At 42.9% G+C, this 16,292-nt stretch overlaps 1 protein-coding gene across 11 annotated transcripts in view; it reads left to right on the top strand.

The window, feature by feature from the left end:
• The window catches only part of sox5 (SRY-box transcription factor 5), a 322,851-nt gene that overhangs the window by 291,872 nt on the left and 14,687 nt on the right, over window positions 1-16,292 (top strand). For all 11 annotated transcript variants that reach the window (XM_078553632.1, XM_078553638.1, XM_078553630.1 and 8 more), the window contains 2 exons: window positions 10,826-10,940; window positions 13,377-13,550. In XM_078553632.1, the coding sequence (XP_078409758.1) occupies window positions 10,826-10,940; window positions 13,377-13,550 (289 nt within the window). The remainder of the gene's footprint in view (window positions 1-10,825; window positions 10,941-13,376; window positions 13,551-16,292) is intronic.

Raw genomic sequence — 16,292 nt, 5'->3', positions numbered from 1 at the left:
AGGCAAGTTTGTTCATTGGAATGTGTTTATAATGCAATGAGAATTGTTTCTTTCTCTTCTGTTTGCATCTAGTCTTTTCTTTTGATCTCATTTTGCTATTTAGCTACCATTTTAGTATGAGTGCTCTGGTATTTAAAGGATTTGTGGCAGGCCTGGGAAATCCCGTAATGGTCCCACCCCCCGCCCCCCCAAACAAAAGATTCACTCTGACGCACTCCATGAATGATCAGAGTATTCCACTAGGACTGTTGGGATTTTTGATCCACTGTTTACCTGACCTGTGTGTCTGCTGAGCAGATTGTAATTAAAAGCACGCACAAACATTCCCTCAGTGACTTGGGGTTAATTTAAGTCAGTGTCTATCTCTGCACAATAAAACTAAATCTGACTGTACATGATACTAACAAACTCAACATGACTTCCTCAGAGGATTTGGCCTGAATGGCAGCCAAGTTCTGTTATATTTTTTCAGACTAAGTTGCTTCAGGCAGTAAGTTGGTCTATTAGAGACGAGAGCTTCAGATATCCATGAGCCTTAAGCCTGGCCTCTTCTGGTGAGACCCTTCTGTAATGTTCCCAGTGAAGCTGGCATCTGGGGAAGCTGCCCAGTCCAGGTTGCCTCCTTTACACCCCTCAACACACACACATCCCCCCCCACCCCCACCCCAATCACCCCACCAGCTTTTAAAGATCCCATGAAGATGGTTTCTTCACTTGTTCGGGTCACTTGCCTGTTCTGGAAACACCTCTGCCCAACCAACCCTTCCCCTGTTCCCTCTGGTTAGGGACCATTTCCATCCATTTAGAATGTTAAGTTGAATTAGCCAGGAAAGTGGGAGTTTCTGGCATGGGAAATTCCGCCCCCCCTCACCAACCTCATCCCCCACTCCTTCCCCACCCTCCTCCCAACTCTGTTGCACCCCTTACAATGTAAACGCTTCCCTGCGATGGTTCCCCTGCTAAACTGATACCCTATTTGCTCTGTGTTCATACAAAGAGAAGAACCTGCCTTTACATCACACATCGCACAGAGCAAGATCCCACAGAATAACAAAATGAAATGGGTGATCAGTTAATCTGTTTATGGTGGTTGAGGGAAGATTATGGGTTGTACCACTGGAAGAATTCAGGTTGAAAATGTTCACTCACAGAGTGACAGAATTGTGGAGTAATTCACCAATGTAGAAAGGAAGATGGGCATTTCTGTTGTGCCACTTAGCACCTTACAGCCAACAAAGTACTTCTGAAGTGTAGTTGCTGTTGCCGAAGGAAATAGTCACAGCCCCAACACTTGAAATCTTCAAGACTCAGTTCTAGATTATTTTCCATTTATAAATTTTCATTATCAGGGTACCATCTCAACAGGTCAAGTCTGGTTTAGCTAGCGCTACCTGTATAAATGTTGGTGGAATATAGATATTAGGCTGTGATGCCAACACAACTATAACAGAAGCATTAAGAAGAAACACAGCTGCCAATTTGAGCACAGGCAACATTGACCAGATAACCTGTTGGTTGAGGGATAACCATTCACCAGGGTGAACTCCCCTGCTGCTCTTCAAAAATAGCTTCATGGGACCTTTAACTGCACAGGCGGGCAGGACTTCAATTTAGAGCCTCATCTGAACAATGGCACCTCAGACTCTATACTGCGCTGGAAAGTCAGCCAAGATAAGATGTTATTGGAGAGGCTTGAACCCACCACCTCGTGACACAACTGAGATGGAATTTTCTTTGCGCAGTGATGGGTGCTGATCACTGGAGATGGGGCAGGTAGACCGATCACATGGATTGTTAATACCTGGAGCCTCTCCAGCTGATTCTTGTAGCGGTAAGCTTTATCCTTGGTGGACATACAAAGATCTGAAGCGTTTTAGCAAAAAAGCTCCAGACATTTCTTCAATGAGCGTTTACTGTCGAAAATTGTCTCTTTTAATTTTTTTCAGTATTATCAGAAAGCCTTTAACTGGTAAAGATGAAAGTTGCAGCCTCTCTTTTATATGGTCTGTTTATGACTGGGTACGGAAATCTTAACAATGATAAAACACTGCCTGGTGATTGAAAGTCTGTCATTATGACATCCTGATTGCCTTCTTGTTAGTTTGTATCTTAAAGTGATCTATTCACATAAGGGTGCCACTTCTAAGTTAAATTACAGGGTTGAAATTGACCTGGAATTAGCAAATTGTTCAGAAAGGCTCATGGCACTTTAATCAAAATATTTAATTATAGAAGGATTCACTCACTTAATTTAGCATACATAGGAGTTTTGTTTCAATATATGCACTTTGTATGACATGCAAGGAAATGTCCTTTTATGAGGCCTGCCAGACTTTTCTCTTACTGATGTCCAAATGATATGTAACGTATGCAAATAGAAGTGCTTTGTCCCAGTGGCATGAAGAAATGGCATGCCCAAATCTTATGGGTATATTTTTCAGTTATTCTCAGCATGTAAGCAAAACTGGCAAGGCCAACATTTATTGCTCCATTGCTGGTTGCCTTTGAGAAGGTGGTGTTGAGCCTTCTTTCTTGAACTTGTGCTCTGTGGGGTGTAGGTGTTCCCACAGCGCTGTTAGGTAGAGCGTTCCAGTGACAATGAAGGAGCTGCAGGTTGGGATGGGGTACGACTCAGAGGTGATGAATTTCCTGTGCACCCCCTGCCCGTGATCTCCAAGGTGGCGAGCTTGCTGGTTTGAAAGGTGCTGCTGACAATGCCTTGGCGACTTGCTGCAGTGCTTTCTGTAGATATTACAGCCACTGTGCACCGATGATGGAGGGACTGGGTGTTAGACCAGTGCACTGTATTCCCATGTGGTTCTTGATAAATAATTGTCAGAGTCAAAATCTTTGGTGGGGGAGAAGCATGGGCTCTAGATGTTTCTCTGGAATATTGGCAACATTGTCTGTTATGTGGGATATACTTTCTGGTGGAATGAGCCAATGGATTGCACAATGTTCAGCACCATTCACGACTCCTCAGATACTGAAGCAGCCCATGTCCAAATGCAGCAAGACCTGGACAATATCAAGGCTTGGGCGACAAGTGGTAAGTAACATTTGTGCCACACAAGTGCCAGGCAATGACCATCTCCAATAAGAGGGAATCTAAGCATTGCCCCTTGATATTCAATGGCATTATCATCGCTGAATCCCCTACTATCAACATCCTGGGGTCACCATTGACCAGAAACTGAACTGGACTAGCCATGTAAATACAAGAGTAGGTCAGAGGCTAGGAATCCTGCAGTGAGTAACTCAGCTCCTGACTCCCCAAAGCCTGCCCACCATCTACAAGGCACAAATCAGGAGTGTGATGGAATGCTCCCCACTTGCCAGAATGAGTGCAGCTCCCACAACACTCAAGAAGCTTAACACCACCCAGAGCAAAGCAGCCCACTTGATTGGCACCCCATCCATAAACATTCACTCCCTCCACCACCGATGCACAGTGGTAGCAGTGTGTACCATTTACAAGTTGCACTGCAGGAACAGATACATGGGAACACCACCACCTAGAAGTTTCCCTCCAAGTCAATCACCTTCCTGACTTGGAAATATATCACCATTCCTTCACTTTCGCTGGGTCAAAATCCTGAAACCCCCTCCCTAACTGCACTGTGGGTGTACCTACACCACATGGACTGCAGTGGTTCAAGAAGGCAGCTCGTCACCACCTTCTCAAGGGCAACTAGTGATGGGCAATAAATGCTGGCCCAGCCAGCAATGCTCACATCACATGGAATGAAAAAAGGTCGTTGGCAAATGCTTACAGGTCATTCAGTTATACTGGACTCAGATTTGCCCAAAAATGTAAGGTTCTTAATTTATATTATATGCTATGATTAGTTGCTCATTCACTGAGTAAAGGAGGAATCTGGAGCCAGTCTTTTTTAACATCGGTTTATTCACAAAACCCAGGTAATACAGGCACAGACTCCCATTACCTTCCCCCCACGCAGGTACAAACCGGTTCTTATATATACTTAAGAATAATGCCCTAACCTTTCCCCAGTTAGTATCAGCTGCTCTCACTTACAACTAAAGCATGCACTTCATTGTGACAGGATTGCAACATTAACATTGCGATAGGTAATGCAGCAATCTCTCTTGCTATCAACACTTTAACAGATTTTTATTTGGAATGTTGATTTTTTTTTGTGGATGGGTGGGGAGAGTTAATTAAGATCTGTACCTTACAACTCGCATTAAACACAACCTAACAAATCACCAAGGGGGTCACCATATTAACTGGCACTGCAACAAATCAAAGAATGCCAATTTTGTATGAAACTCAGAAGATCAAAATCTTCCAGGAAATAAATATTCACTGGTCACTTTTAGTCTATTTATACAACATCTCCATTTGATTAATTTTGCAAATCAATGTTTCAACATTATATTTTTAATCCTCGATTAATTGTGTCAAGGTTTATATTCAAAATACGTCAGGGTTTAAATCTGCCAACGTCCTTGGCTTTTTCACAGGCATTAAACGGGGGTAACAATGACAGCTTTAACTGAGGTATGATACAGGAGCCCAAACCACACTGAAATCGTCAGGGGCCTTACTTCTTTAGTCGACCTGAAGTCTGCCCGAAATGAGTGTGGATCTCATTTTAATGTGAAAATGAGCACAACCCGTCCTTGAAATCTGTCTTCCTGGAATGGCGCGGGTGCTGGATCTGACTCCTCTTAGTGTTACTGGTCTACAAGTGGCCTAGAAGGACCGGCAGTCCTTAAAGAGACCACCACCAAACTAATGTAAGTTTCTATCACACTAGATGTGGAGCTGGGAAGAAAAGGGGTGCTCCATTCCAGCTTCTACATGGTACTCTGGGCTGCCCCTGGCCTGATCGCATCCCCACCCGCCTCCCAGTTCCTTTTCCACCTCATGACCCATGTGGAAAAGTTGAATCTGATTGCACTTTTTGTGATGGCGATTTAGAAATGTTTTGTCATGTTCTTTCAGATATTTTATGAATAAAGTATATTTTTTCAAAAAAATCCTCCCAATTCTTTTCCCCCAAACCTTGATCCACTAGCACTCCCAAGACTTCCAGAGGACCACTGCAGGTGAGGCAAGCCACTGAAGGTGGATTTTGCCCCAGGAGCACTTTGCCTCTGGAAATGTGGCAGCTCGTCCTAACTATTGGGATGTGGCCTAAGCACCACGTGACAATGCTTAAGATTCCTAGTTTGTGTGTCTACTGAAAGCATATTACCCAAAAAGAGGCCATTACACACTTAGCCCATGTAGACTTTCTAGGATTTCTGGAAAATCTCCGATAAAAATGCAATAAAAAATTTAAGAATGAGCTAATGTTCAGCTATTTACTACAGCACTGGCTAAGTCTGTAGAACTATTTGCTACTAATGTTCAAAATCAGAAACTGCAAAAATATATCTTAGTGTACCACAGATTAGAGGATATAAACTGAGAGAATGCTGCATTGTCTGATGTGCTTGTCTTTCGGATGAGAAGTTAAAGTGAGGGCTCGTCTGCCCTCTCAGGAGGATGTAAAAAATCTCTTAGTTCTATTTTGAAGAAGGACAAGGGAGTGCTCCCCAGTGTCCTGACCAATATTTATCAACCAGCATCGCTAAAACAGATCATTTATGTCATTACCGGTTTGCGGGACTTTGCTGAATGCAAATTGACTGCCACACTTGTGATTTAAAAGTAATTAATTAGTTGTAAAGTACTTTGGGCTGTCCCAAGGCCATGATAAGATGCTAATTAGATTTGAAAGTTCTTTTGTTATTTGTGTCTATAGTCACCATATATCAAATCAGATATTGAACTATTTCCACCTCTAAATTATTGCATGTCCTTGTGTCTATTTGACATTTATGTACCAATATCATGTAAATAACTTGCATGCTTTCGACAATTTAGGGATAAATTTTCTTTATTTTTTTTTTAAGAACTATTGGCCTTATAAATATTTAAAACCAACCTGTATCTCAGGTGTTAAATTATTAAGATGCGATTGAATTATTGATACAGCCATAAACTACTATCATTTTCTTTAACCCTTCTTTTCAAAGGATTTCAGAAAATGTCATTATTTTCAACAGGTCTGACCACCATGGTCCCACTTGGCAAAAGAAGGGCGAGACTCCTTAAACAGAATGCTGTTCAATTCGAACAGTAGCTGTTAGGATTCGGAGTATCACAGCGTAATGCTGATAACGATCTATGTTTTTTTATAAATAGCCTGACTTTATAAATAAAACACGATGAACTGCATATTAATGAAATGTTTATCATCTTCCCCGCTCTGACAGCACTTGTCACTTCCCCTTACAATGTGCACAGATCATTTTGTATTGTCCATTAAAAAAGAAAACATTTATTTTTATCGCTCTTGTCTTTCCATTTATTTGCCTGCCATCTGCCAGGGTGGGATCATTAAAAGCATGTTGAAAGTGTGTTATCTAAAAACATGTGTAAATTCCACTCCAGCAACAGGATTTTCTTTCCCCAGGTATTAATGCTAATTTCCCTTCATTCTCTGAACCTACAAACAATTAGAGGAATGCAACTGTCGGAATCTGAATTTCAGTCGCACAGCCTGTGTCTGTAATTGTTTCCTTAAATACCTAACAGTGAAAGAGAACAGTAACGGGATTTAATTGAAAGTGGCACTTGCTGATTATTTGATATCTTTCCCTCTTGTATTTATTCTCACCGGTAGTCTCTGCTACATTCAGCCCTCCTGACCAGCACATGAAGTACTGTACATCATGCATGGGGTCAATTTTAATCTAAGTTGACAGGCAGGCAGCCCGCAGGATCAGGTAGAATTTGGATTTTTCAGCCTGCGATCAGCCTTCCTGATGTTACTCCCCATTCACTTCAGTGGGGGTAAAATTGAGCTGAATGTAAAACCAGCATCCAGCCCGTTCTGTCTGTTTCCCAACAGGTAGGGTAGATTAAAACCATCTCCCTATAAAAGAAATGTTTGAACTGCTCCAAGTCTGTTCCTTCGCACATCCCCGGTTTTCATCACCCCACCATTGGCAGCCGTGCCTTCAGCAGCCTAGGTCTCTGGAATATCACTCAATCAGGGAGCTTGATGTGTGCAAATTGGCTGCCATGGTTCCTACATTATAACAGTGACTACACTTCAAAAGTACTTCATTGGCTATGAAGTGCTTTGGGACAGTTCTATGGTCATGAAAGATGATTTTGTAAAAGCAAGGCTCTTCGCTCTCTAAACCTCTCCACCTCTCTCCTCCTTTACAATCCTTCCTAAAACTAACTCGACCTGTCCTAATTCTTTCTTATGTGGCTCGCTGTCAAACTGTCTGACAAAGCTGCTGTGAAGTGCTTTGGGATGTTTTGCTATGAAAAGGGTGCTATATAATGCAAGTTGTTGTTGCTTGAGTTTTTTGGTTGGAGATCTGGGGGAATATACCAGGATTGATTTTTGCAAGATGAGGTTCTTGGATTAGCGTCTTGCTCGACATGAGCATAAATCCTGGATAGTGTTACAACAAAATAAAAACTTGTAGTTCTGTGTCACCTTTAACATAATGAAACACCCCAAGGTGCTTCACAGGAGTGTTATAAAGCACCAAGCAATATGAAGAGATATTAGGGCAGACGATCAAAAACTTGGCCAAATAGGTAGGTTTTAAGGAGTATCTTAAAGAAAGAAAGCGAGGTAGAGAGGTGTAGGGAGGGCTTTCCAGAGCTTGGGGACTAGCAGCTGATGACAGGGCTGGGGGCCGGAGGAGATTAGAGAGGTAGGGAGGAACGAGACCCTGGAGGGATTTGAAAGGAAGGATGAGAATTTTAAAATCAAAGTTTTGTTTGAATAGGAGCTGATGTAGGTCAGACAACATTGGGATGATGGGTGAACGGGACTTGATGCAAGTAAGGACACAGGCAGCAGAGCTTTGGATAGCCTCTAGTTTATGGAGGGTAGAATGTGAGAGGCCAAGAGTGCATTGGAATAGTCAAGTCTAGAAGCAACACGAATGAGGGTTTCAGCAGCAAATGGACTGAGGAAGGGTTTGGGGGGGTGGGGGTGCTTGGAGAGATTGGGCGATGTTGCAGAATTGGAAATAGGCAGTCTTAGTGATGGTGTGGATCTGTGTTTGGAAGGCTTCTTAGGGTCAAATATGCCACCAGGGTTGCAAATTGTCTGGTTCAGCCTCAGACAGTTGCCAAACAGAGGGTTGGAGTTGGTAGCTAGGGAATGGTGACAAAAAGGGACTGAAGACAATAGATTCAGTCTTCCACCTATTTAATTAAAGGAAATTTTTGCTGATCCGGCACTGGATGTCAGATGAGCAGTCTGCTAATTGAGTGGAAGAGTTGTGAGAGATGGTGTTTAGGTCGTCAGTGTACGTGTGAAAACTATTACTGTGCTTTTGGACGATCACAAGGGACAGCATGTGGATGAGAAATAGGAGGGGGCCAAGGGCAAATCCTTGAGGGACACCAGAGATAGCAGTGCAGGAGCAGGAAGGAAAGCCATTGCAAGTGATGCCCTTGCTACAATTAAAAGGAAGAAAAAAAGACTTGCATTTATAAAGCACTTTTGATGACCACCCGATGTTTCAAAACACTTTACAGCCAATGAGGTACTTTGAAATGCAGTCACTGTTGTAATGTAGGAAACACAACAGTCACTTTGCACACAGCAGCACAGCAAACTCCCATAAACAGCAATGACCACGCAGTTTGTTTTTCTGATGTTGAGTGAGGCATTAATATTGGCTAGGACACGAGGATAACTCCCCTGCTCTTTGAAATAGTGTCATGGGATATTTTACATCCACCTGAACAGGCAGTTGGGGTCTCGGGCTAATGTGTCGTCTTAAAAATAGCACCTCTGATAGCGCTGCACTACACTCGAGTGTCCGCCTTGATTTTTGTGCTTAAGCCTTAGAGTGGGACTTGACCCAGGGACCAACTGAGCCACGGCTGGCAAAATAGATAGATGGATAAGAATGGAACCAGGCGAGTGCAGTCCCACCCAGCTGGACAACAGCGAAGAGGTGTTTAAGGAGGATGGTGTGGTCAACCATGTCCAAGGCTGCAAACAGGTTGAGAAGGATGAGGAGGGATAGTTTACTTTGTCACACAGAATTTTATTCTGACTTTGATGAGAGCTGCTTTGGGACTGTGGCAGGTCGGAAACCTGATTGGAAGGATTCAAACATGGAGTTCCAGGAAAGATGGGCATGGATTTGGGAGGTGACATCATGTTAAATGACTTTGGAGAGGAAAGAGACGTTGGAGATCGGCTGGTAATTTGCAAGGACGATCGGGTTAAGGGTTGGCTTTTCAGGGGAGGGATGATGATGACAGATTTAAAGGAGAGAGGGACAGAACCTGAGAAGCAAAACCATCAACAGTATCAGCTAACATGGGGACCAGGATGGGAAGGTGGTTAGTCAGATCAGTGGGAATAGGGTTGATTGAGCAATGTCTCACGAACAGGATGAGCTCGGAGAAGCAGATGGCTGATAGCTGTGAAACTGGAGAAGTTCAGGGGCAGGGGGTACTTTAGAGAAAGGTCAGTCTGGTGAGCTAGTGGAAGGAAGGAAACAGCAGGGGCGGCTGAGGCACCAATCTTGGTGGAAAAGAAGTCCATGAGCACCTCACACTTGTTGTTGGGCATGTGGATGGAAGAGACAGGGAAGAGGGGTTTAAGAAGACAGTCTGCAGTAGAGAAAAGAAGCTGAGGGTTACCATTGCATTCCAGGATGTTCCTGCAATATCGAGCAGTTTTAGTAGACAACAGCAGAATCCAATAGTGCTTCATGTATTCTAGCCAGACCTCCAGTGAATGGCTAAACCAGTTATCTGGCATATGCATTCAAGTCTGTGTCCCATGGAGTTAAGGGAGCAGAGATGAGGGCTGTATCAGGGGGAGCAGCCAGGGTGCGAGAGAGTCATGTTTTATTGGGGAATACAGTTATGTCGGCTGTGTTGAGAGAGAAACCTTGGCCAAAATCCCCTAGCAGTTTTGGACAAACATCAGAGGCTGCACTTTGCATTTCAAAATTGGCCATGATGTTTAATACAGCATAACCAAACTTAACGTGTTATCAAAGAACTTTCTGAGGGCTGAGATTCAGCACATGCTTGTCATTTCTGTGAGGTTTCTTTGAAATTTGCACTGAAAAGATATGTTGAAATAAGACACTAAAACTATTAAAAATAAGTTATATGACATTATACAAACACAGACCAGTTTGCAAAGAGTTTGCAAAACTGGTTTCATGCGATCTAAGGAATAGTTGGAAAAAACGTATCGAAAGAAATTACAACTGATTGAATATTAGGAGTAACTATGGTTACAATTTCCAAGCTATTGTATAATGACATTTTTCTGTACATTGTCTTTTCTTAGCACAATTTGTGCATTGGCTTCAAATTAAGTGCAACCATGAAAGCTGCTGGACTGTTTAAAACTCCAACTGGTTTGCTAATGCCTTTCACGGAAGGGAACCTGCTGTCCTTACCTGGTTTAGTTAACTTTCGTCCTGATCTCACATAAGATGGTTGACTCCTAATCCCCTCTTTGGCCCTAGTAAGCCACTGAGTCATCAGGGCAACAAAGGGTTGTCAATAAATGTAGCCTTGACATTGCTGCCCACACCCCAAGAAAAGTTAAACAAGTTAAAATAAATATATATAAAGGCATACCCTACTTTATTCTTCAAGATGTCACTTACTTAAAAAGCAACTAAAAGGAGAGGGAAGAAATAGTTTTCATTCTAAGTATGTACCAGAAAGCTGCCACATCTTTGATTCAGACACCACCTATTTTGGTTATAAGTGCGTACCTCTAATTTACAGGTACATGAGAAAACTTCGTTGGAAAGTCTCGCCCAGCATCTGACTGAGAAGCGACCAGAAGATGGGAAGTTTGGACATGCAATGGTGGACTTCAGCGTGGGTGGAGAATCAGATGGTTAGTATCTTTTTTTGTTAAAATGGTTCCATTCAATTTAAAGGGCTTAGCACTTCAGTTTACAAAGTGCGTGTGTTTTGCTCTTGCCTGAAAGATGCAGATTTTATGCTGCAGTCTCTCTGGAAAATATGGTTTTCTAGAAATTTATGGTGAGATAACTTGCTGTTTAAAGGGATGTTTTAAATCTTCATCAGCATACATGAGTACGAAAGAGAAGTGAGATCTGCACAGAAATTAAAAATCATAAGTACAGCTTCATGCTGCAGTACAGATTTACAAGCTAGCAGATTTAAGCAGGTATATGTAAGTGGAAATGGGAAACGCATAATGCACCTTTTATTTATTGAACTAGAAGCAAACAATAATTGCTCAGCAGTTATTGAGATTTGCAGGGACCAATTAACATTGTAGTGATGGTCAGAATGGAGGCTCTGTGTTTTGAGATAGATTGCAACAGGAGGTCGAAAGTATAATTGCCCTTTAGATGTAATATCCCCCGATCATAAGACAACTGCAGAACATACGCTGCATCTGTCATTGACCGGAATTCAATAGGGATACAATTCTAAGTGGGTGTTATAGGGAATTGAGTAGATTTGCAGAGGCTGTGAAGCCAAAGGTGGACAACGTACAAGAAGTACATCTGAGAACGCAGGTAAGTGAAGCTAAGACTCCTCAGGAAAGGAGTTACGCCTATTGGGAGAGGATGAACAGGCTGGTTCATTTTTCTCTTGAAAACAGAAGGCAGAGGGGTGACCTAAGAGGGGCGTTTAAAATTATAAAAGGTTTTGATAGAGTGGACACAGAGAAAGAGCAAAACAGAGAAAGAGGCTATAAGATAGTCACCAAGAAATCCATTAGAGAATTGAGAAAAAACCTCTTTACCCAGAAAGTGGTGAGTATGTGGAACTCACTACCACAGAGAGTGGTTGAGCTGAAGAGTACAGATGCATTTAATGGGAAGCTAGATAAGGGTGAAGGGAAGCGAGGGTTATACTAATAAGAAAGAATGGGAGGATGCTCAAGTGCAGCATGAACCAGTTGGGCTGAATGGCCTGTTTCTGGGGTCTGTATTCCAAGTAGTTCTATGTAAGATGTAGGATTAGGGGAAGAATGGGAAATCATTAAAGTGATGTGCACTGTATATAATTGAAGAAGGAGAAGTTTAACATCACCATCACTGATTAACTATCGTCAGAATAGATTTGATTGACCCTTACACCCCTTCAAGGTAGGGGCTTGAGCCTGATGTTGTGTTTGTGACTATCCATGGTGGCTCTGCCATTAACTTGTTCTGTACTGCAGCACCATCACTCACAGGCTGTGGGGTGTTATTGGCCAATTCAAAGAATAGCTTAGCGGCCCTGTGGTGGCATTTTCTCAGTTGGGGGAATAGGAGATAGCAGAATCATTCGCGTCTGAAAAGAGGAAAGTCAGGTCAGCATATCAGAAAGAAACCCTTCATCAGAGCACTAGCCCCTGCCAGTGTTACATTGGTTTCTTCTGAAGCTCAACATGCTGCTCTAACTGCATGTGTACTTTCAGCAAACTGAAGTATCTGCTGTGTATGTCTGATTCACATGGCTGTACACGCACTGCATAAATTTAATGGCTTAAACTCAATTAGCCCACAAAAGACATGGATCGGCACCAGGAAGTATAGTTCCATGCATTAGCTTCTGGGAGTCTGCGTTGACAGGATCATTTTCGTTCTTGGAATACGGGAAACACTGGCAAGGCCGGTGCCCATCTTTAGTTTTCCGAAGAGGATGGTGGCGAGCTTTCCTCTTGAACTGCTGCAGTCCTGTGGTGAAGGTGCTCCCACAAGTATTGGGCAAGGAATTCCACATTGATCCAGTGAAGACTGAAATGTCCAGCTCTGATTTATGAACTCTAATGAGATATAATTTCAGAGGTGATAGGTTGTGTGATATTAGTGCATATGTACAATGAATTCTGGCGTTCAGATCTGTCTATAGCCTCTCCCATCCCTCTCTGTAGCCTCTTCCAGTCCTAAAATCCTCTGAGAACTCAGTATTCCTCCAAATCCTGTGCACCCCCATTTCTTTGACCCCACCATTGGTAGTCATGCCTTCAGCTATCTAGGCCCTAAATTCTGAAATTTCACCCTCTCTTTCTTTGAGACGCTCCTTACGATCGACTTCCATTACCAGTTCTAATAACTCTTTATGTAGCTCAGTGTCAAATTTTGTTTGATAAATCTCCTGTGGAGCTCTTTGGGACATTTTTACTTTGTTAAAAATGCTGCGTAAATGCAACTTCCTCTTGTCATAAATGCAGCCACCAATTTGTATGTAGCAAGGTCCCACAAACAGCAATGAGCTAAATGACCAGAACATCTATTTAGAAGCTTGCAAATGGTAAAAAATCTTAAGTGCACAATGTTAATATTTCCTCTTCCACTGCTACTGGCAGGAAATGCGGGTGTGTCTGAACCCAGGATCTATAGGGAAGCTCGAGGCCGGAGCAGTAATGAGCCCCATATCAAGCGGCCAATGAACGCGTTCATGGTCTGGGCCAAGGATGAGAGGCGAAAGATTCTTCAAGCCTTCCCCGACATGCACAACTCCAACATCAGCAAGATTCTGGGTAAGTGGCACCCTTAACTGGCTAGCATTCTACTGAGTCCTTGTCTTGGGTGATTGTCTTATTATTTCTTTTTATAGAAAAAATTGATCAAACTAGGGATGACAGAAATATGCCAAAGATCATGACCATTTTTGCTTAATAGTTTGTAATTAAATACAGTACTTAGCAACACTGAGACTGAAGTTTCGTTGTCAGGTAGAAGAATGTTAGCTATGTGTAGATGTGATTAATTAATAAGTGTGAAGAAAAACAACATCCCTTAGAAGACAAAAGGCAGCCTGAATCGTTAAGATGATAATGTCCATGTAATTCTTCCTGACAGTCTGACAGATAACAACCATGTAATTCTTTTTGTGAGTCACTTATTCTTTGACTTCGCTAAATTAAATTACATTTTGTCAGTAAGAAACAGCCTCCTTAATGTCAAAATAGAGATAACTTGCCCAGCCGCTGAAGATCTGTAGGTGATGTTCACTTTAATTATTTTCCTTAGTTTTTAAAGGGGTGTTTTAATTGGGAATTTTTGGCTCATTGCTATATGTAAAGGGGGACTGGAGGTTTGAATCTACCAACAATGGTGGGGGCTGGCGGACTCTATAGTAATCATCTTTGTGAGCAGTTTAAAACATGCAACAGTTCGAAAACCGTCCAATATATGAACATTTCAATGAATTTCCGTAACTGGCTTCTTTGAGTGCTGCATTCTCTGTGTGTTTGCGCGCGGTAGCACTCCCCGACATCCAAAGGCTCAGGCAGCTGAACTCCTCCCAGGCTTGTGCCATTGCCATCTTGTATGCGGTTACTAGAAAGTATGCTGGGTTGACTCTCCTTTCTGATTTTCCCACCCTCACTGTGTGGAAAGTGATTGGCCTTAGCCCAGCACACTGGGACAGCTGAGACTGCAGGAGCACAGCATATGGTGGATTACAAGCTCAGACATACCTCCTATTTCTCTCTCTCTCCCCTTCTTTGCTACCCGGCTGTTCCTAGTTTCAATAATCCTCCACTGATAAGAATATATTTTTAAGACAGGGTTTTTCTCCACACATATTACTGCATTATTTATGATGCAGCTTCCTCGATGGTCCAAAGTGTTGAAGGTGCCAGCTTCCATTTCCAGTTTGTGCTGATCTCCAAGCGAGAGAGCAGGAAAATGGCTCCAGCTGGCCTCAGCACCTCAAGACAGGAGGGAGGGGAGTCATCCAGGTTGGCGGGTGTCAGCTGAGGGCAGGGTTGGCCTCACTTGTGGTGCCCACCATAATGAAGAAATGGTGGTGGTGTGTCACAGTTCACTCAGGGAATCCAAGTTGCTATGACAACATGCACTTTTACATGTGTGTTGTAGTTTGAAGCTATGGATAGTGATGGTAGAAGCTCCATTGTTCTTTCCATCACATGGCTAACCAGGAATCTCACTACCTGACATTGGCATGTGTTGGAAGGATTTGCAGGTTGATACTCAACCTGTTTGGCTGCATTATGAATGTACCTTCCTTGGCCATCAAGTCCTTGAGTGGGTCTTGAACCCAGAGCTTCTGGTTCAGAGGCAGGGACACTACCCACTGTGCCACAACACCTAAGTGTAGGTAGCTGTATGATTAATGAGGTGACTGAGATGAGCTGTCCCAGCTTCAGGAGAGAGATGGGGGCCAGTGTTTTATGGCTCTGCTGTGTGCGTGTCTCCCTTGACAGATGCGGCGAGCCATTTAAATCTCCATTCAGTTTGGTGGGACCGTAGTATCCCGGTGGGCAGGCGGGGCCATAAAATCCTGGCTGGGGAGAATTGGGTGTTTATAAACAACTGTAATTCCTCCTGCTCTGGAAGAGTTTGGTCTAAAAAAAATGGAGGTTGGCTGTTGACTGAGAAACACACCAGGGCCTGATGCCTAATGAGGGGCATCTGACGACCTGACCCTCAAAAATGAACTTGACCTATTGGGTACTTATCTCCGGCAGGAATCTTTCATTGTCTAATTTATAGTCTGAATAAAATTATCACACAGTTTGTTTTTTCTTACATTGATATTCACTTAAAAGTAAGCAAGACAGGAAAAAGAAAGAAATGGAGTGTATTATCACATTACCAGTGCTGAGAAATCGGTGTTGAATTATTACTGAATAATGTAGCGGCTTTCTGATGATGTATTATTCCTTCTGAGCAAATAGCAAAGTGTTGTTTGATCTCATGGAGACTGTTTTCTCATATTCGGAGATATATTTAGACACAGAGCTGGCGTTGTGTGAAAAACAGGAAGCCTTTCTTTCAACCTGTATGATATCTGTTTAATAGAAGTAAAGCTTCGCGCTACTTCTGCATCTCCCACATGGCGTTTGTGAGCAATTTTGCAGGCTCTCCGATAATGTCCAATGGACCAATGTCTCAGACTCGGTGCATTCAGCCTTTCTGTAGATTTCCAAATACATTGTTTCAGTTTGGGAGAGCGCATAGAATATCCTGCAGACCACTGTATAGAGGATCAGCTCAAGTCACGTCATATACAGTGAGAGGTACTGCGATCGATTTTAACTAATTTCTGCTGTTGATGACGGGAGAGATAGTAGTCAAAGTGAGGGACTGGCTCCATTTCGAAAGGGGCCTACCACTGGGCATCCAAAGATCTCACCTGTTTCAGGCAGTAGGCCTCATCTGATATGCCCTAAGACCCTGATTACTATTTTAGGTTGGAACTGGTCAGAATCTGTGCCAGACATAGGGACATAAGAACAAGGGTAGGCCATTCA

This window comes from Cetorhinus maximus, chromosome 12 (genome assembly GCF_964194155.1).
Source record: "Cetorhinus maximus chromosome 12, sCetMax3.hap1.1, whole genome shotgun sequence".
NCBI lineage: Eukaryota > Metazoa > Chordata > Chondrichthyes > Lamniformes > Cetorhinidae > Cetorhinus > Cetorhinus maximus.
The sequence above is the reverse complement of the archived record's forward strand: the minus strand, read 5'-3'. Positions and strand labels throughout refer to the sequence as shown.